Raw genomic sequence first — 22,494 nt, 5'->3', positions numbered from 1 at the left:
GACCTGGATGTCTTGAAAAGAGAACTATTCTTTCGATGCTCTAATTGTGGTTTATTTTACTATACTTAAGTTACAACAAATATATTAAACAATTTAATCAATTTATTTGTTTACTTACAGGGACAGTGCATATTAATAAACACTTGTGTAAGTATGCCACAAAGGCTAGTTTCTACTGTTGTCCCAGCCAGATGTTAAACCAGGCTACTCAAAAAGCACCTCTTAAAATAAAACTGAACAGAATACAGATGTATGGGGGAGAAAAAACATTTTTTGGAATAAAAATAACACCCTGTAGTTAAACATTACTGGGATCTAAAAAAAAGCCTCATGATGGTCAGTAACTATTCATATAAAATACTTGCGAGGCAAAAAGTAAAAAGCATAATGTGAATGTTAAAATCATGCAAGGCGTGCACAGAAAACAAGAGAAAAGAACAAAACGGAAAGCATGAAAGATAAACAAAAAGCAAACTAAGTCAATATATATATATATATATATATATATATATATATATATATATATATATATATATATATATATATATATATATATATATATATATATATATATATATATATATATATATATGCCATATCAATCTGTGAGAATGTATTTGCTGACATTTCACTTAAGAAACAGGAAATGGTTTCTTCCACAAGTAAATGATTTTAGTTTTCTCATGTGCATCAAGAGCTTGTTTTTTCGATGAATGCTACACCATTTGAAAAACATAGCCCTCCTGTTGGCTTTTGCAGGGAAACATTGACAAACTAAAACACCGTATGGTCTTGTTTTTCTTCTTGGCACATGTAAATTAAGTGCCAAAAATTCCTCTGAAATGCTTTCCCAGTAGTAGCACAGGTAGCTAACATGTGGCTCTAACTCAGCCTTTCAGCCAGCAGGAGCTGTATGAGTCATTTCCACCACTGGTGACATTTAGCAGCCATTACTTCAAGTTGCAGAGAGAAAGGGAAGAGAAAGAGAAGAGGAAGAGGAGGAAAGGAGGGGGGTAAAGTGATTTGTGAGATTGAGTAAAAGCCAGAGAGAGCTGTTGTTATGAAAAATATAAACTAGAGCTGTCGCTCCTGTTGACCCTCCAAATGTCACTCCTCCATCAAACCCCTCTGTTTCCACGGAGACACTCACCCGTGAACTGGCAAACCGTTATTACTGGAGCTGCAAAAGGTGAGAGCTGTGTTAGTGAGGAGGAAGGAAGGGTTACACACACAGAGACACTCAAGATACACACACACGAAACACATGTTGGATTTAACCTTTGTCACTGACTCGTAGGGTTGGTAATGAAAAAAAACCTTATGGATTAATTAATTTCATATTTAAGATCAAGTCATGATTGTGCAAAATTACAGATAAATAATGAGGCCATTGGAAACAGACATGCATGAATAGCACGAAAGGAAGTTTTCTTTCATGCTCCAACATTAAGCTTTCATTCATGAGTTTGCATGTCTCGGCTTTACCTTTATTTTAATTTCTCACATTCATGACAACTCTGCAGAGCTATGGGATGGGATTTTTTATTTCTCGTGTTTACGTTTTTGTCACAGCATGTGGTTTCCTCTGTTCATTATGCCTTCATTTATGGAGTAGCTTCCAGTGATGGGCAATTCATGTCATGTCACATGTCATTCTCCTCCCACCTGTAGTTACAGATGCACCTTGCTAATCATTCCAGCATTAGCCTTAGCTGATCATTTGCTATCTCTGTTTTCCTCCCTCTTTCCTCGAGTCTTTGTCAGTAATGGTCTCTTTTGGCTCCAAACCGTGACCCTCAGACTGTGTACAGATGGACTATGAACCTCCACCTCCTCTTGAAACCCCTTCCCAACACACACTGAAATCTAGCCACTAAGATCTGCACATTTGAGTCCAGAGTTTGCATTGTACTCCAGAGAGCTGCAGTTTTGACATCCCACCCTTTCTGCTAACCAAACTACATATTTAACGTGTCAATGGAGAGGCAAAGATCAGCCCAGGGTCAGCTCAGACCACAGCATGTCAGGTCTAGTTATGCTTTTGTCTTGTTTGGGTGTGAGGGTTAAAAACAGACATTCATAACTATGGAAAGTCCAGTGACTCCTAAAATCAGTGGTCATTGTGTTTTCTTCCCCATAACTCTGCTAATCAAGACACAGTTGTCAAATGAGCTGTTAATCATGGCATTGTAAAAAAAAAAAAAAAAACACTGACCACCTCAAAAATGAATATCCAGACATGAATCAGAGTGCTGAGAATGAATTTTTAAAAAATAAACCTTATTTACTTCAGAAAAAAAATAATCTGCTTGATCTGAAAACCTTTGACACGATAACCAAAACTGTAGCCAGCAACGCTGATGAGGTAGTTGCTCTAAGTTTTAGTTTTTCTTTTGGAAAGCTGTCGTGTTGTCTATCTCTTTACACACTCCTTGGAGATAGCAGGTGTGTCATATACCTGTGCAAGGGGCTGTACAGCAGCAGCAGCAGGGCAATCCCTGTCGCAGTGGCCAGGATTGAACGCATCCAGAAGCTGAGCTGACAGAAGTTACAGTACTGGATGATAGCCAGGACAGTGGCACAGCATAAGAACATGGTCACCTGTGGGGGGGAAGGACAGTCTTTATTATCACATTAAAAAACATTTAAGACTCCATGAGAGTCAGTGTGTCCTGCAACCCAAAACCTTGACTTTGTTCGCTGCAATGAAATGCCTTTTGGTTTAAAAAAGGCTGGAGAGAGCTATTTCTCCAGTTTATGAAATTTACTATCTCTTTATTGTGGCTCTCTGAAACACACACATAGGGAGCATTGGTATTATGAGGATTTTAACAGGTTGTTAGTGATTATATTGAGAGGATAACATTTTCCCTCTCATCCCTACACATGTCCTCCCACTCTCCCTGTCATGCCCCTCTTCCCCTCCAAGCACTGTTATTGGGTTTTACATCTTCAAAGGCATTAAAGTCCAGAAAACCGCATGTCTAATTAACAACCCTCCCTGAGACTCCCGCTTTGATCTGCAAGCCCTGAAGAGATAGAGAGCGCGGAGGGGAGAGACAGAGCAGCGTGGGGAAGACTGGGATAGAGAAACAGGGTGTTGAAAATGAAAAACAAGATATCAAAACACCACACATCTTGCAAGCAGCTGGTGGCTCAGTGCCGGAGGAAGAGAAAGAAGCAAACTTGTTTCTGGGTTGGATATGGCCTTGACTCAAAAGTTTGCAGTCAGGCCGAGAAGTAAGGCCACTCTCAATCTTCTCACATACAGGACTCAGAAATGAAGATATGTCAACATTTCTGGTGCCAAGGTCCACAGACGAAGCCTCCTGAAGCATGTTAGCTGTTTGTCTTTACAGTTTTTATCAGGGCCAATGCCAACCAACGGTCCTGCTGCTCTCCAAGGACCTCTGGCTTCAGACCACCATCATGTGCAGGGTCTCAAAATATTGGACATCTCTCTGCTTACTCTGGCATTGACGATAGGTGAGGGGAAATGTTTTTAGCTTTTAAATCATATGTAGCACTACTTGAAAAGTTAGCTTTAGATGGTGTGAGATTGCAGGACTGAGGTCAACAAGAGGGAAAATTCATGTGTTGAGGTCGCCAGAAGCAACATGGACAGTCCACCAACTGACCCCGCCCTGCTCCGTGCTCTTGTTCTGCCTCTGGTTGTTTAGAAAAGTTGTGTGCTCCACCAGCCTTCATTTTAACAAAGCGTATTCCCCTCCACATACAGTTCAGAGATGGCCAGGTAGAAAACACCTTGAACCGGTGAATTGTGCTGCCTTCCCTGTAAACACCTTCAAAGTGTGGTGTGGTATGATGCTTGTGCCACTGCAGAGATGCTATTGAAGCCTGGGCTGCTTGGGTTCGGGTATTTCTCATCCCCTTCTCTTTACTGCTCCATAGTTTTTGTCAGGGTTCAGGTGAGATGAGTTGTCTTGCTGATGCCATGGCAACCAAATATGTAATGGGAGTTTTGACCATGTAGGCAGGTGCTGTAAAAGGAAATTCACCAGGTAAAAAGATTGTCGGGGGATGGACACATGAAGTGCCTCTATATCTCCTGTAGGACAGCTGGGTGGATTTTCAACTTAAAAAATAAAGTGGATCAAAACCAGCAGATGACATTACAGGTGGCAGAGTGTCAAACTACCATCTGTAGCTTACCCTTCCTATAGAGGACATCGATTGTCGTCATCTGGACAACTGCCAACATAATATAGTGGTTGTGTGTCTGAACTAAACTAAGACACACATGGTATTTATTCTGTTTGAATGTAATTTACTCAAATTTGAATGAAATTCTTACATTTTGAGATGTTTTTTTTCTTCCTGACATTAAAAAGATTTAATGTTAAAATTTGTTTAGTTCACATTAATGAATTGAGAAAATATAACATTTTCCATCCCATTCGTTATCTTTTACTGTTGATCTCTATCAGGGTCAGGTGAGGCTGAAGTCTCCCAGCTGTCACTGAACACCAGGCAGAGTAGATCCCGGTTTGCTTCTGAATTTCTCAAATCAGTAAGAGGAAAATGTCAACTTTTTTATGACATTCAGACTTTTTTAGATGCACCTGTATGACTGCATTACCCCAGGAATGTGTCACTAAGAGCATAATCTCATCCAGAAACACATTTCTGTGTTTACAGCCAGCATTGTGCCAGAAGTGAGCCTCAAAGGCCTTAAACTGCTCTTTGATTTCATCAAACTTTCCTCAAATCTTGAACTGTCAGAGCTACAGTTTAGCCAAGCTGTTAAAGCCCATACCCAGTGTACAGAGGCCATAGTCTTTGTCCCAGCGAGTTCAACTCCTGACCATGGCAGCAGTTTGTCGTGTGTCATTCCCTATCCCCTCTCTCCTGTGCTTTCAGTTTCTCTTGTTGACTGATTTAGAGTCTTTCCTGTGTCATTTGACTGATTCTGTGTGATGATCTAATCCATGTAATTGAAGATAACCCTGATCTATGCCGCCACACTGCAAAAAAATGAAATCTTATGAAGTGTTTTTGTCTTATCATAAGTAGAAAATGTTTTTTCAGACTTAATATGAGCCCCAGTCAACTTATCAGTCCAAAAAAATGTCTTGTTTCAAGATTTTTAAGAACAAAAATGAGGCCTGCTTGTAACCAGTAAAACAAATCTGCCAAATGAACCAGAGAAAATTGCTTAAAATTTGCTTGAAGCTAGAATAATGTCTTAATACAAGTAACTTTCCTCTTGTTGGATTGGTGGATTTTTTTAAGAAGTTTCAGGCAATTCAAACCTCATTTTTGGCTTTCAATAACAGACATTTTTCTAGATATGTCAGGTGAACGTGGCTCATATCAAGTGTAATAAGACAATATTTGCCTTAAAAAAAGACAAAAACACTTGATAAGATTTCAGTTTTTTGCAGGGCAGACTTTAGTTTTGTTTTATGACACTGATGTGGAAGGCAATAAACCCACTGTGTCAATCCCGCTAAAGGGCCCTGACGCAGCAAGAGGTGATTTATTTAGTCGAACAGGTACCAAAGCATTCCTTTTTGGAACTAGGTTTCTTTCCCCCTTTCCATCACAAACACACAGTCGTTTATTAGTTTCTCTTCCAGTATTAACACAGACATGTTTTACCTGGAGGGGCGTGTTGACACTGCGCGTGAGGTGGGACAAGACAGAGATGGCAGGAAGTGAGACCAACACAGCCCCAATCACATGACGCGGAATCCACCCAGAGACCGCCAAGAGCATTGAGCGGGTACAGTTCATCACCTCCTCCAGATAAAAAGCCATTCTGAGAGAAAGAAAAGAGGAGGAACAAAAACAGAATAAGCAAAGCTAAAATAATAATCAAACAGAGAGAGTTTTTGCAGAAACTATGATCTCTCTTGGTAGTAATTCTGACTACTTTACTCTAGTATACAGTCCCAGCTCGCTCAGACTAAGTGTGCAGCAGACTCTCATCAGTTCTTAATTAAGACACATTATGAAAACACAACTGTGCTGTAAAAGTCACAGACACAGGATGAAGATTTATTACCCATTTTCACATGGCAATAAGTGAAAATTAATTTGCTTTCCACTGGGATGCTTACTAAAACCCACAGAATCACACCATAAAGTTAATTAAAACACATCCTCGGCTATATAAACACTGCAAACTCAAAGTACAAAGGATTTTCTTTCAGGCTGAAACACAACTCGGGACCAGGCTATTATTTTGCTGATTTCTCTGCCAGTACTGTGCTTTAACAAAAACTGGACATGAGCCAGCCGCATCTGACCAGGAGAATTAATCCATTGTGGTTTGAGAGCCAACCACCACATAAAATAATTTGTTTTGGTTTTAGGGGAGAGTTAAAGAGCTGGTTGGCCGATGAGTGATTTTCAATAGTGCACCACTGAAGCCAAAGAGACACAGGCTTTCAAGCAGACCAAACAATACAGCACTGATGGCAAAGCTCAGAGAAGTTTACTCTTATATTGACAAACTTTGTTATTCTGCCTTAAAAAATAATAATAACAATAAAGAGGAATGTATAGCCATCACTGCATGTTTTAAGATTGTCAGTTTTCTCATTTAAATTCGGATTCACACAAAACGTGTCTGATCTCTAAAACACAAAAGTTCACCTAATTATAACTCATATGAGCCTCCTCACCGTATGGACAGCACCAGAGATGCCAGCTCAAACAGGCCTGCCAACGGAGCCAGGACCACAGCAGCTACAGTGGTCGGGCCCACCGTGTCCGGGCTCACCAGAGGAGGAAGAAAGCAGGCCAGAGTCAGAGCCAGGAAGACAAAACAGCTGAGGAGGACATCCAGGAAGGAGCTGAAGGTGGAGCTGGCAAATGTTTGCACCTGAACCTGGTTCTTCACCTTGAGGGGGAGAAAAAGGTGTAAAATAAAAAAATAAACCACAAACAGTTTCAAAGCAGTTTGTTATAAACACTACTCATCAAATGTAAACTCAAATACACTTAATGAAAGTAGAAGTGCTTTTTGTTGTTTTGTTTAAAGAGACTGTGAGGAGGATCTGTTTTAATTTGATTGTATCAACACCTTTTGGCCCCGAGTCTCACGCACAAGGTTGTGAAGATGTGACTCTTAACAAGGCGTGTGTTTGTTTTTGGAAATGAATGGAGATTGGATCTTTTTTTTATCGACACTTTTCTTAGTACAAGACAACTTTTAACCAGATACTACGCAACAAGGTAAGGAATTTATCAGCAGTTACGTAGTGCTGTTGTTAGAAATGTGACAACAAGCAAACGCTCTCACTTTGTACTGTAGTTTATTTAGTGCTACTGACAGCCCGGTGCTGTGAGACGTGTCTGTAATGTGTTATGTTAGTGAATCCTACCAGCGCTCATCTACCAAGCAGAGCAAACGTAACCTCACTCTTCATTTTATTGATAGACTCTCAAGTTTGCATGTGGGTTGGAATGAAAATTATCATAAACAGTTTAACCTGTGTTTTAGCCTTTAGCTCACTCTCAATCACTCTCCTGTTTAGCTTTCTTCTGCTCTTCTGTCCTTTTTCTGTCTGACAGGGTGGCCCCTGTGTCCACCATCACTACAAAATTAATCATAGAAAACATTTTCACCAGAGAAAGACACAGGTCTCTCTTCTTACTATTTGATTTAATCAGCCAGCGTGGTGTTGCCATTAAGACTTTTGCCATGGTGTAAATCAACCTGGTCCTGCTTGACTCCATCGGGAAGCTAAGAAGTAGCATTTAGGAATAACCTTTAATTTCACTGATAATCTCACTTTAAAGTGTGGATTACAACAAGGCATAATATAGGATGGAGAATTTTTCGGGATCACTTAGAAAGACCTCACAGCCCCTGTAAGTGAATAACAAATAAAAAACTGAATCAAAGTTTTGAGACTAATATATTTTACAGGAATTTGTAACAGTTGAGGTATTAAAACACTCTGTAAACGGAGCAACTGTCTCTGAGCGTTACTTTGGGTGTACACACAGGAACTCACAGGTCAAATGTCTGTTTTTTAGTCCTGCAGTAACTTTGGTCTAACAGCAGGGGGCTGCAGCTCTGTGAGGTCAACACAGGCCAATTTGAACAAGTTCTGTGTGTGTGTGTGTGAGAGAAAGAGAGTGTCTGTGAGTGTGTGTGACACATAATCTGTGAAAAAGAGGATAGAATTATAACATTTAATAATTAATAACCTCTGCCTCCTTTACATGGGAAAAATGACACCAACAACCCGTTACCCAAGACCCTTTGTATCTGTAAACCTCTGAAGTCCACAAGTGATCCTGTTTCAGGGTTTCCTAAGGATAGTTTTAAAATGTTTTGTGTTTGTACATTTTTCCCTGTCCGGGGATAGGGACACTATGAAAAGCTTTAGATCGGTATGTATAAACAACTCTGTCTTTACTTGAGGGGTGCAGAGTACGAAGTCATGAGGTTCTAATTTCTCAAGTTCCTAAACATATGATATTAAAAAAAAGTGTGTGTGTGTGTGTGTGTGTGTGTGTGTGTGTGTGTGTGTGTGTGTGTGTGTGTGTGTGTGTATTTACCTCCTCTTTGTAGCTGCTGCGGTACGCCTTTTCCAAAGGTCTCTCAAGAAAGTTGAGGCTGATTTTGTTGATGGGGGGTTTGAAAAAGTAGTCCTTCATCAGACTGTGAATCAAAAGATCAAATGATGAAAAACATGTGAGTTCCCTTTAAAAAAAAACAAGTATGAAACCACAAAAACTTTGCAGACTGATCCTTCGCATAAAGTCTTATAACTGTTCGTTCATTGCATTTTTTAAAACCTGTTGAGTCATTGTCAAACACACTAACATCTCAGAGAGGTTTTTTGTCTCTGTCAAGTCACAACAGAATTCTAATTTCATTTGTTTGCTGTAGCCGGGTACATTTCACACGATGGGATGTTGAAGGAAAACAGTCACCAGCTGCTACTATCTTAGCTCCTTAGAAATGGAGCTAATTTGACCTTCTTGTGTTTACTTTCTAACTATCATCCCTCTCATTTACCAGTTCATTGAGTGATGTTTATCTTGTGGCTCAATCTCTCTTTCCAATGTGCTAATCAGTCTCTTTGAATGACAGGTGAATGTAATGCACTGACAGTTATACAGCTATAAAGGTTTATTGTTGTTTAGAGGACTGTGTGCTCATTAAATCCATGCACTATAACTCCTTCAGCCAACTCTATTATCTGCTGATAAAGTTTGCCTTCAGCCATCAGCTCACCTGTCCTCTCTGATAACATCCACAAAGTGAACATCGCTCTTTTCTCTGAAGTTCTTAGCACGCAGTTGGATCAGGGCCGAGTGATCCATCCCTGTGCCTGCAGCTCCTGTGCCGCCAGCCATGCCCACACTGGTGCCGGTCCCTGTGCTGGTGCTGGTCTTCTTTTCTTTCTCCTGGAGCATGTCACACAAAGAGCTCTGGCTGGCCCGCACTGGGTCCTCAAGCGGGGGACTCAAGAGACCGTTGGCTGCTCTGGGGCTGTGACCTGGGATGAACTGGATGGGAAGAAGACGATGAGGGAAGAAGAATAGATAAAAATCGGAGGACAGATAGACGGATATGCTCCAAAGATTAATGAGCAGCTCAAGCTCAAAGTTACACCAAAAGAAACTAAAAGGTTCTTCCAATCCAGTTTTTCACTGCATTTCTATTCAGGATGAAAAAATAACAATTTTTTTAAAATTAGAAAATTATATTAAATTAACACATCACCTACATTTAAGCAAATATTGTACTTCATTCTCTATTAAGTTCAATGCTGCCCCCCACAGAGCACCTCATTAGGTTGCCACCTGCTCAAGAGAGTTTATTTAAGGTGGACGTGCAGCTTTGGGCACTAAATGTTAAAGAGTATTCAAAGTGTTGAGCACAAATGTGTGTTGTACCTTTGCACTGCTGGTTTTGTGCTCCTCCTGGCAGCCATTCAGCACAGCTACATCTTCACCATGCTCTGACCCTGAAGACAAGATGACCCCACGGGCCGCACAGGGAGGCTGGAGAGAAAAAAATAGAGTAAACAAAATAAATCACACAGAAACAATTAGAAAAGTTACATTACTAGATAGGCCAAAAGAGTTAGGCCAACAGGTGGTTGTATTTATCCCCTCCCAATAAGACACTGTCTCTACTTATTAACCCATGAAAGCTTGTAGATAAAGACAAAAAAATCTGCAACATATGATTTATTTTTTCTTACAGCCTCCCAAAGTTCCAGGTCCTTAGCCACAAATCAATTTAAGACAAAGGCAAAATAGTTTCTACTTTTCCTCTCCTGTTAGCACAGAATGACCAGGACAGACTTAATGTTCCACCTCTGAACGTACCCCGACCCTGTCTGGTTGTTGGTGGGGCAGCAGGGGCTCAGAGGCCTTAGCTGCTCCAGGGATGAGGTCCGGGGTGCAGGGCTGAGCACAGGAGGACAGACCGACTCCAGCTGAAAGTCCCACTTGAGAGCAGCCACACTGAACGTCGTGCTCCAGCTTCCTCCCTGAGATCAGGTAAGTTTTCAGCCCTGGGGAGAGATACAGGGACAGAATCAATCGCTGTTTAAAATCACATTAAATATATTGGTAGTTTGGCTGTTTGGTACGTCTGCACATATTGATAAAGATTGTTGAAGTCAAAAATGCTGGATTAAGCTGGTGTTACTTTGTTTCAAATATACTACACACAGCTCCTTACACTGTAAATCACCTGGAGTCAGGCTGAAAATATTAACCTCTTAAGACCCAGCGTCCACATATGTGGACATTACATTTCTGCCTCTCAGACCCATGATACTTTTTTTTTTTTTAATTTGACCAATTAGCCACATTCAGAGACACAGGCCACATCATCTTTTGGTAAAATCACAACATTAACACCCATTTTAGTGAAAAAAACAATGTATTTAAGTTCACTAACACTAATAACAAAAACTAATAGAGAACTCATAACACAAATAATCAAACTTCATGTACAATGACCAAGTTAAGTTTTTGTACTTATTAGGTCTTACTTATCCCAAATAGTAAGGTAAATTAAAAAAGGCACACCAGACAAAAGCTCGGGTCTTATAAGGTTAAACAAAATGTTGGTCATCTACGGAATCTAGATCTATGAGACATTTGAGAAAAAAACACATCTCCAGCTGCAGTCAAACCCTTGGCCAGTCTTTGTTGATGCTCACACACTGACAAGTGGTAATGCAATACTGGGTGTTTCACCAACTATGTTTGCACATCAGCGCAGAGCTCTGGCCGAGCTCACACTGGTGTTGGGCCAACAAGGAAATATACAAACAGAGGATTAGAGCAGTGGCTCATAGCCAGCTGCTATCAGCCTGTCCAAACACACAGTAACCTGTTAGCTGGCCTCTTTGTTCAAACAGCTAAAGGTGCTAACCTTGTTAGCATGCTGATGACTCGAGGGCTGAAAGCAGGGGTCGACCCGCGAAACCATTTCATACAATCCACCACTTGAAATCATTTTAAATCGGCATGCTGCCTTTATGACCCGCTGTTTGGACAGGGAGGGAAATTTCTGATTTCCAACTTGAGTCTGAAAGCAGAAAATTCACCAAAAAAACCCCCAAACACTTAGCACGCTGCCAGTGACCTCAAAAACGTTGATAAATCAAGATGTTTCTTTCAGAGGCAAAAAGAAAGGTTATTGTCAGGCACAGAGTTTCAGGCGAAGTGGGAGGATGATTATTTCTGTCGAGTCTAAGGAGAATTACACCTGTCTTATATGGAAGAAGGTTTACAGAGAGTATAACCTCAACCGTCATCTCCCTCAGAGGTGGGAGGTGGTAGTTCCCAATAACAGCACATCCAGTGCATAAGTGACTTTGCAAATCTGTTGCGTTGATTAGCGAGTGGAAGGAGCATGGAGCAAGGAAAACGAAACCAAAGTGAAACAAAATGTCAAACATATTAAGCTTTTTTCTGATGGGCAACGCAAGATGGCTTTCTGCTAACCAAGTATGTGTCAAATAACTCAGAGATTAGCTTGTGCTAACATGCAAAGTCAGGTGCAAGGCTTTCGAGTTCAGAAAGTCAATGAAAGTTAACACAAACTGGAAGATCCTCAGAGAAGATTTAGGGGATGAATTCTGCATTTAACTGGACTATGAATTCAAACCATTTCCAAATATCAAATATACAGTTATTGTGTCAATGTTTTTTTATTGGAGAGAATCTATTGAATAAAAAAAAACGATACACTCAAATTTCCTTTTAACCCCTTGATGTCTGTTGTCGCAAATGTGCGACATACCCTGTCAGGTCTTGGTGCAGCTGAAATGACCTTTGTGTCTCATAATTACCCATTGATTCATATTCTACACAAACCAAAGGTGGTATCAGATCCACTATGTTACAATAAATTGGTCAGAAGATGAACTTCTCATGTCTATACATATATAATAAAACTTAGTCATAACTATTGTGTGTACTGTACACAAATTTATAATCTCCATTTAATTTAACATCTGTAAGAATGCAAAAACATAAAATCAATCTGTGTTTATAACTGTTAATTAATTCAGACAGTAAGGGGTTAAATATGGTATCCTTATAGTTGAGAAAACTGTGACGTCTGAAGCCGTAACGCTGAGAAAAGGAATTCTTTAAATTTACAAATTGTTGTTTTCATCTTCACAGGAGTATTTTCTGATACGACTGCAGATCTCTTGGTGTGTAGAAACCAAAGGCTCAGGTAAAACAACCATTTAAATATATGTAATATTTTCGTAAAAGCTTTTTTTTAAAAAAATGAGGCCAAAACTTTTCAGTTCTCACCATTTCTGACATTTTATTTTGTTTTTAACTGTTCACTTTGACGCATGATGTGAGGAAAAATGTTTCCCAGTAAATAGAGAAAAACAGACTTTTTAAACATCTGTCGTTCCTCAAGTACATCTTAACCAGTCTGCTTCCATTTACAGGCAAAACAGAATAAATCAAGAGCCTCATAAAAACGTTTTCAAAGGTTCCAAATATGACAAAAGATCCATCAGAGGAACTCCTCATGACCTGATTTAATGTCAGGTTGTCCCACTTGGTGTGAAGTTTTTCATCCAACAAAAAAAAAAGAAGAAGAAATACTGGTGATGTTTCAGCCAATGCCTGAGTGTGACTGATGAACATCTGACCCATATGTGAAGGCATGTGCGTCAGTCTGATGCAGCGTGGGTGTGTTCAGACGTCGGTTTGTGTACTACAGTATATCCTTAACTTTTTAATGATTCTAGCAGCTTCTCAAAGACGCGAACAAACAACACACACACACACACACACACGCACACACACACATACTCCCCCTCATGTCAGCCTGTCTCTCCTCTCACTGAAGGTCTCCACAGTTTTAGGCTCATCTTCAGCTCCTTTTCTGTACAACTCAGTTTGTAAAACTCTAGAAATGTTACACTCTTAGCAGCTGAGTGTTGAAGCTAACCAGTTGTAAAGCCATTACCTATACTTCAAAAACATCAGCTGATCCCCAAGACAGCCCCTATCAGCTGACAGCTCAGTTGATTACCATCTACACATCCATTTGGCAAACATTAAAACAGGTGTTTTATTGAAACTGCTTTGGTCTGCCCATCTCAGTCTCAGCTCCTCTGTTAACTCTGTCTCTGATTTCACTGGTCTCTTCAATGTGTTCTGTAACTTGGGGTCTTTGCTGCTGCTCCCCCTGCCTCGTCTTTTCATGTTTGCTCCTAGAAGAGAGGGGAGGTGTGCTCATCCTGCCTCAAGTTTTGGCATTTCACATGGGCATGTGGAAGGGTGGGGAGCTCTGAAGGCAGAAGCCATGCCCCCAAAAGTAACTTACTGTTCACAAATGATGATTCTCAATGCCTAAACTGTTCTTTAAGCCCAAACACTGTAAACAGGCAATTAAGAAGCAACAACATTTGAAGAAAGAGTTAGGAGGTAGCTCAGTTACTAGTAAGGGTATGCTCCTTTCTAAAACAAACAAATCTAGTGTTTAAATGAAAAAATTCACTGAATGTAGCAGTTTAACATTTTAAATCAGTGTTTCCTCTTCAGGAGATCAGGATTTGTGAGTGGACATTCTGCTAGCTTGTTCATTTCTTTTCATACAAAGCTAACTACATGTGTCTCATCCACTCAAAGCAAAAAAAGTGACAAAATCAGTTCTTGTAGGGGAGAAGTCTCTTTCTGATGTTGATTTGTGTCTTTACAGATTGTGACAAAACTTTTGTAACTGTAAGCTTTGCTTGTTTCCCTGTCACTAACATTGATGGGCTAAAATTTTGTTTTCTGTTAAACGATCATGACGATGCAAACGGGCTAGAAAGAGTGTGAATGTCTGACGAGATGTTTCTAGTGAAAATTAAAAAATGGACAATAAATGCTTTGTGTACCAGGTGCAGGGCTAATATTTCAATAAACTCAAGCTGTAGTTTATTAACAACTGTGACCACCCTCAGGTTTTCATTTCGCCTTGTTGTAAAAACTCCAAACTAATCAGATTATTGACAGAACTTTAGTCCCTTTTGGTGACTTGGCGTATGATAGAGATTTTGTCCACCAAAGACTGTGAATGAGAAACAATTCACCAGAGTTTAAGTAGACCACCATGGAAGCCAGGAGCATGAGAGTTTCATCACCGCTTTTTGTCCTGCTCCTCTTGGTCTGTCTAAATCTAATCAGTTATGAATGCAAAGCGAACAATGAACTTATCTCTGGAGTCTGGAGGCACTGCGTGTCTTGTTCTGGGGTTTGGGACAGCGTAGACCTGGCACACATCCTCAACCTTCAGGCCAATAACAGCCCTAACTTTGAGGTTTGAGTCGTGGCCAAGAGGCGACAAAGGCCATTTATGAAACCTCGACTCCCACACACACACACAGAAACACACGCACACGTATAGACGCATACACGTACGCAACCTTCCAAAAAGTTGATGATTAATTGGCGTTTATAGGACAGGAGCTGTGCTTAAATGGGTGTCAACACTGGCCTTCTGTACAACAAGTGAAGCATATAGCTGTGAGTTGCCTAATGATGCCTTTTGTACCGCTTTCTGCTGTGCCCTTGATCTTGCTCGCTGACTGTGACACAGACAAACACACACACAACGGATCTTAGTAGTGAACCATTAAAAAGGGAGAGAGGTCGAGGAAAAAACTCTCTGTGGCAGCGTCATTTCTTTCAGTCTTTGTGCATCTAAACGTGCCTCCAATCACCTGCTCGAGTAACATGAGAGCTATGAGAATAAAACATCTGGGTGACTGAACCATTACCCTTTTTAAATCAGTAAATGCTGGAATTAAAACCAGTGATTTGGACACGATTGATGTTTTATCGTCTTTTTTTTAAGCTTCAGCACAGCCCTGTGGAGGGCATTATATTGTCAAGTCAGAGAAAGTTAAAGTCAATATTGGCAAAGGGATGATGAGGGTAAGGAAGAGATGGAGAGTTCTTTGAAGGTCACTGAGTTTAGCATGCCTCACATAACCCACATTCCTTGTCTACTTCCATTTCAGCTTCTAACTTTATCAACAGCACGCACTAAACTCTAAAACAGGCCTTGAAACGGGACAGCGTTCAAGGGCTTCACATTATAGACAGCGGAAACTTGTAGTTTTCCAACCGCTGCGTCCACAGTAAGGTGATGTGTGTGTGTGTGTGTGTGTGTGTGTGTGTGTGTGTGTGTGTGTGTGTGTGTGTGTGTGTGTGTGTGTGTGTGTGTGTGTGTGTGTGTGTGTGTGTAAATGCATGAATGTATGAATAGCTACGTGGTGCCACATTCTCACATTTTCTCTATCATCTGCGTTTATCTGACTTTCACCGCTGAGTTTGTTCAGTCAGAGTCAATAAAGCACACTGCAGAGCTTCCTTTGTGTGTGTGTGTGTGTGTGTGTGTGTGTGTGTGTGTGTGTGTGTGTGTGTGTGTGTGTGTGTGTGTGTGTGTGTGTGTGTGTATTGATGTACTCCAGGTTCTGCAAATGCAGCACTCAGGGAAAAGAAAGTGACACCAGCACTCTAAAGTCTCAATGCAGCTCAATGGTTTTTATTGATTTATTCAGACCAGCTGGCTGGAGCAGAGAGAGTTCATCTGAGGACAGAAGAAACCACTACAACACAGAGACATGCAAGCACACACACCACAATGTCTGGAAAAGGCTTATGCAGTATGTAAATACCAATGTTGTAGCATTCAAGTCCATGAGAGAGGACTGGGACAACCTCAGACTGAAAGTGGCATCCATCTGGGAGGCACACAGTAAAGTGAGCAAAGTGTTTTTACAGTAGTTTAAATTGTTCCCTGCTAGTAATAGTGACATTAGCCTCTGATGAGACTGTAAAGAAAATGGACATCATCTTGCTCGCTCGAAGTGAGGTCGCCACAAAAACTGCTCCCCCTGGTGACTGGCTGCAGTGTAAGTCAAAAAATCTGTCTCTCCAGTCATTCCAGATGGGCTGCGGTCAAACTTTAAAAACTAATACACCTCATAGAAAAGTTAGTTACGTCCGATTCTTGTGGTTATTTGAAGATATTCTTATTTGGTTGCCTTATATTCAAGTCATCTTTTATCTGAAAGGTTTCGTTATAAGAGGTTAAATATAAGGTTTTACGTTACGTTTAATGATTGACAGCTGCCGTTCTTGTGTATTCTTTTCAGGGATAGTAAAATATGTTGGGGAGGTAGAGTCAAGATTAGGGATGGGTACCGAATTAGGTACTTTTATAGGTACCGACCGAATCCTGTCAAAAGTACCGGGTACCAATTCACATAAAATATAAAGGTACCATGTTTAGGTACCTAAATGCATTCTTGTGACTGTGAGATAGCCGAAGAGTAGGAGATTTTCCATGCTAGACATAATCACAGCATTGCAAGGTTATAAATTGAAGAATTAAAATGTTAAAGTGAAAAAATACACATATTTTATTCTTAAAGAAATTGATATTTTTGCTACATAAACACAAAAAAATACCAAAAATTGGTACCGTTGAGTACCAGTACCAATTGCCAGGTACCGGGCATCGGTACCGCATCGTTTCAAATGTAAAAGGTACCATCCCTAGTCAAGAAGTGGATAGACTCTCGAAAGAAAAAAATAATAATAACTTTTGCCACTCAGCTCCACTCAGATTCTCCCAGAATCCCTCACAGCCTCTACTGCGCAGACTCTGACTGCACAACTGCTACAATGGCTGAACCTGTGATGGGGGTATTTTGGCTTTAAAGCTGTACAATGGTAAATGGCGGAGCCACGTTGTCCCCTCTATATACAGTCAATGGTCTCAACTACTAGGCTCAAGTTGTTCTGTAGATAAAACCCAGATTAATAGAAAGTGGACTGCAGGTATTTTAGAGGTTATAGGACACCTGCAGCGATCCCACTGCAGCAGAAATGAGCACTTTGAATCTTCAGAGAGAGACACTCTGCATTTACACAGACAAGGAAACACCCAACTGTAACTTTACTGATCAGTCAAATTTCCAGAAGCAGACAGGACAAGTCAGAATCTCCTGTTGGTGGCTCTAATAGATGTCCATGTAGTGAATAGATTAAACCTCCCCTTCATAAATCTTTGGGCAAAGGGGATTTCTTTCAGACTCTACTTCCACTCATACACTAAAGGATCAGGCACTGGCCAGAGCTCAAGTCCCAGTGCCTCAACTACAGCACCAGTGAAAGCTATTGGAAACATGATCAGATGACCAGAGTTTCTTAGTTGCTCATTTTTGTTGGAAATCCTAACTGACATTTGACTTCCTCCTTTTGGAATTTGTGGTTTTGTCCATTCAGGTGTTATAATGCATTGCTGCTCCTAAATTTGCTTAAGTTCAATAACCACATTACACCTTTTGACATGACCAAAAATCAGATAATAAGATTTGGTGGATGAGTTCGGAGCCAATTTATTATTAATGCGTTTTCAGCTGGTCTGGAGTCAGATAGGGTTACACGTGTAAGCTCTGTCTGTCAGATTAAATCAAATAAAAAGCAGCTCAGTGAAGTGTTAGTCATTTATTCTGAAGTTGGATCTTCTCAAGTCTCACTTCTTAAGTGTCTGTCCGGACTCAAGTGCAGTTTTTTTTCGATGACAGATAAAAAAATGAAGCAGGGGAAACACTCTTCTCCACACTGACAGGAAAAGAAAGAGAAACAGACGGAGAATCACGTGTGTCATCAAACACACACAGCGAAGCATCAGGATACTTTCATAAAGCAGACATTAGATAGAAAACCTGACGTCTTCATGCATATTTAACCTTAGTTTGACCTCATTACCATGAGACTGCTGTTCTCTGAGAGTGTGTTACTATGCCTGCTGACTCAGATTAAAGCCTGCAGCTGTTTGCAGAACTGCTCACCTACACTTCCAACTTACACTCCTAACCTTATAACCTCAAGAAAATCACTGAAAATATAAATAATTGTGCCTTTTGGGGGATGAATCTCCACCTCCACCACTCATATGCTCCACTCAGGTTGGGAGAAAGTATCTTTTCAGACCAAACTGACTAACAAAGTCATACGTAAACACTCAAAGCTTATATACACTACATCAGTTTAAGTAAAAAACAAAATGCACTCAGAACGAAGCACAAAAACTGAAACCTGCATCATGAGCTGTGTTCACAAACACACTCAAGTCCTAAAAACTGACAGAGGTTTCTCGGTGGGCACATGTGAATGAAAACTGCCAAAATTTATGAACACATTTACTAGAAAACTTGCCAGCCAGATCCCCGATATAATTTGTTTTTGGAGGTAAGCCAGGTTGAAAGAAAGCAAGAAATTTTCCCAAAAATTCCCAGAAGGCAGACAATGATGAAAGCATTTTTATCATGCAACTTGAGCATCCCAGGGAGTGTGGCATGTAACAGAATGGATAAAAAAACATTTAAAGTTGAAAAAGACAAATCATTTTAAATGACATTAAAGTACCTGTACATCTCCCTGTTTATGCCCGGTGTTGATATTAGCAAAAACGAAAAAGTAGTCCTCATAGCGTACATACCTGTTGCTTCCTCTGCTGTCATGTTGTTAACTTTACACCGTGGCTTTTGCTGTGTGTTTTTGATGCTAAGTCCTGCTTTTACCATCTTCCCCTTGGGATAAGCTCTATCCAATTCCAACGCGGTCACACTGGCAAACCGTGCCATGCTTAAGCACGGCCCTAAAGCATGTCTGGAATGGCCAGTTTGACCGCAACCGTGCCGTGCTTGAGCACAATTCACTTGTCTGCTTTGGCACGCTTCGGAGAGGTGGGCTTCGGCATGGTTCACTTCATGCACGAGCACAAGCACACGGACAGCGAGTGTAATCCATGACGTTTGATCGCCGCAAGCTCATCTCTCAACAATATTTGAAATAAAGCAGGGGCGTGGGGCCAAAACGACTTACCATATGTCTAAAAGTCTCTTAAGTTGTAGCAGAGTTGTCTCATTGTGCTGACTCTGATGAGATTGCGTGTCATGTAAACAGACACTTCATGATGACGTAGGCGTGTGTGATACGCGCTAAAGTCTGGCTCATATGGGAGTAGTGTGACTGCTGGCCGTATTCACCAGCGGGGGAACAGCACTGCGGGGCGTTAAACGTGCTCAAGCACGGCACAGTTTGGATGGCCAGTGTGACCCCGACCCTGACCTCCTGCAGCTCCTTAAGCATCTTGCCTGTTGGCTGGAGAAGGCTCCAAAACCCACATCAACAACTATTCAAAGAAGCCAATCTTTGTAGCAAATGTTAACTGCCTGGTTCACAAACTGATTTCACATCTTCTGTGAGGGACTTCTTCAAAAAGCAACTTTGGAATACGTCAAGAAAAGTTTTAGATTTTTAAAGCATCTGTGAGGAGTTTCTGGGTGATCTGTCTCCCTTCTAGAAATATGCCTAATTGTAAACATCTTAAGTGCCGATATAGGTACTTTGTAGCTCCCGATTGGGTCATGCAGAACCGGATTGATTAACAGCACATCTAGGTCTCTATGATATCTCCGTGCCAGAAGTTTAGTAGATAGAAGACATATCTGTGTTTTTCTCTGATGAAAACGATTTCTTGGATTAATTTCGTAGCGATGGTGGACACAGGAGCCTAACTTTCAGATAGAAAAGGGACAGAAGAGCAGAAGAAAGTTAAATGGGAGATTGATACAGCCTGAGCTAAAGGCTAAAGGTTGTGATAATGTCCATTCCAACCCACAGTCAGCAGTTATTCTGCAGTGGTCTGTTCAAACTTGAGAGTCTATCAATAAAATGAAGAGTGAGGTTACGTTAGCTCCTCTTGGTAGATGACTGACAGGACATAATGAGGATTTACTAACGTTACACATTTCAGACATGTCTTAGAGCACCGGGCTGCCAGCAGCGCTACATATGCACGGCTACTAAACTGCTTACAAACTGACAGTTTGCTTGTTGTCGCGTTAGCCTACAGCAGGGATGTCCAACTCGTGCCATGGAGGGCCAAGAGGCTGCAGGTTTTCTTTCCAACCAAGAACTCCACCAGCTGATTCCACTGATTAGCCCCTGCTCTCTGCTTGAAGGTGAGGTAATCAGTGGAATCAGCTGGTGGAGTTCTTGGTTGGAAAGAAAACCTGCAGCCTCTTGGCCCTCCATGGCACGAGTTGGACATCCCTGGCCTACAGATACGTCAGAGCACCAGCCTGCTAGAAGCGCTATATAAAGCTACTGATGCACAAAGCGAGCTGTCATTTTACACAAGCAGATTCCTGATCAGTGTAATTAGCTCTTTTTAATAAATCACTCCCAAATGACCCATTTGTATTTCACTGGTGATTGGATGGTTGTACATAATTCTCATGAAATTCAGCCAATTTTGAGTGAAAGCATCAGCAATTAGAATTAACATTTTTCACGATTTTTTTTTTTTTCCCTTCACAACACGTCAGCTGTAGCAGGGAACAATCACGGACAGCTGAGTTAATCTAGCTCCATAGACTGCCGTACGCAAAACCTGAAACATCTGCACCGTGTATTGCAGGGAAAAACCCCTTGACAGCTACTCGCTCAAATGTAACATTTTTCAGTCTGTGAAGTAACCGCACAAACCAAACACGCGAGAAGTCACAACCTCTCACACTTCAGACACCCTTTCCAGGAAATATGCTGCCTCTGTCTGTCTGAGACATATTGGAGAGGTGATAAATCTGAACACACACACACACACACACACACACACACACACACACACACACACACACACACACACACACACACACACAAGTTGTCATTTCCTGTCGGTATGACTCATCCATGGTCATGCACTGCAGAGTGATCATTTCTGCCTCTCCTCTCTTTGTGTGTCAAAGGACACCCTAAATGAACAAGAGTGCACTTGCACACACACACACACACACACACACACACACACACACACACACACACACACACACACACACACACACACACACACACACACACACACACACACACATGCATTGTAACCAAATCTAAAAGATTTATTAAACATGAACGAACAAATGAATGAAAGATTGAATGAATGAACAGAAGTATGAATGGGGAGGAAATGAAGCTGAGTCGTTACATTCCACATGTACACCTGAAGGCCGTGCACACCAAAGAAACACACAAACATCAGAAAATTACTCTCCTGTGAACACACTCCCCGCTTGCTAACACAGATGTGCACGCAGACACCCACATCCAGCAGACACAACCAGGGAATCAATGGACCAAAAAGACTGAAATTAATTCTTTCAATAACTAGTGACACACATTAAAGTCACAGAAGAAGAATTGTCAAAAACTTTTACGTTTCACTTGTATTTGTACTTTATTGTGAATAGCTGGACTGCAAAAAGATGTCCGACCATCCCAAGGCAAGTTTTTTGGGAATAAATATTTCATAGAAGTCAGTGTGTGCAGGCCACGTAAAGTCATCGATTGGAAAACGCTCTCAGAAGGAGAATTACAGATGACCTAGAATTTATAACTGTGTAGGGTTTTTTACATTTTGTTAATCATTAATAAATATTATTTTAGAAGTACTAAAATCTGTTCATTTTATGTTTATTAAACAGTTCTGAGACATATTTCAGCAGTCATGTGACTTGCTAGATAGAGTGAAAGTACCAGCCATAGAGATATGTAGAGGCACTTTGCTGTTAAAGCAGAATCTTACAGGGGACATATCATGCTCGTTTCTCCTTTTCACTATGCCAGTCTAGGATGCCTGTAAAGCATTTCGCCCTCAGTACAAGTCATTTAGTTCCTTCAATGCCCCACAATAGCGTTCCCAATATCCTCATTTTAGGCCATTCTGAAGATCTCGTTGAAACGCTCCGTTTCGAGAATGACCTCCAGTAACCTCGCAACTTCACAGCCCTTTGTGCTCTGATTGGTCAGTTCTATCAGAGGGGCGGAGGGGATAGAGCCAGGGGGCGGTTTTTGCAGCATGGCAGTATTTACAAAATCGCCACATTGAATGGAGCAGACCGAGCGAGTTTGCTGTTTGCCAAAACTTCCTCGTAAGGCATTAAT

The 22,494-nt window shown here is 41.0% G+C and overlaps 1 protein-coding gene across 2 annotated transcripts in view; it reads right to left on the bottom strand.

The window, feature by feature from the left end:
• Nucleotides 1-22,494, bottom strand: part of LOC141803819 (adenylate cyclase 9) — a 50,951-nt gene that overhangs the window by 6,179 nt on the left and 22,278 nt on the right. The window contains exons 2-9 of one of the 2 annotated variants that reach the window (XM_074687835.1): nucleotides 10,324-10,511; nucleotides 9,886-9,993; nucleotides 9,221-9,495; nucleotides 8,539-8,641; nucleotides 6,651-6,868; nucleotides 5,623-5,782; nucleotides 2,459-2,601; nucleotides 1,151-1,180 (exon numbers count right to left, since the gene is read on the bottom strand). In XM_074687835.1, the coding sequence (XP_074543936.1) occupies nucleotides 1,151-1,180; nucleotides 2,459-2,601; nucleotides 5,623-5,782; nucleotides 6,651-6,868; nucleotides 8,539-8,641; nucleotides 9,221-9,495; nucleotides 9,886-9,993; nucleotides 10,324-10,511 (1,225 nt within the window). The remainder of the gene's footprint in view (nucleotides 1-1,150; nucleotides 1,181-2,458; nucleotides 2,602-5,622; nucleotides 5,783-6,650; nucleotides 6,869-8,538; nucleotides 8,642-9,220; nucleotides 9,496-9,885; nucleotides 9,994-10,323; nucleotides 10,512-22,494) is intronic. The other variant, XM_074687842.1, reaches the window with a different exon arrangement.

The sequence above is a fragment of the Halichoeres trimaculatus genome, unplaced genomic scaffold (assembly GCF_033239565.1).
Source record: "Halichoeres trimaculatus isolate MK-OKI-2021-1 unplaced genomic scaffold, fHalTri1.1 fHalTri1_scaffold_2, whole genome shotgun sequence".
Taxonomy (NCBI): Eukaryota; Metazoa; Chordata; class Actinopteri; order Labriformes; family Labridae; genus Halichoeres; species Halichoeres trimaculatus.
Note: the sequence above shows the minus strand (reverse complement) of the source record. Positions and strands in the feature narration are given on the sequence as shown.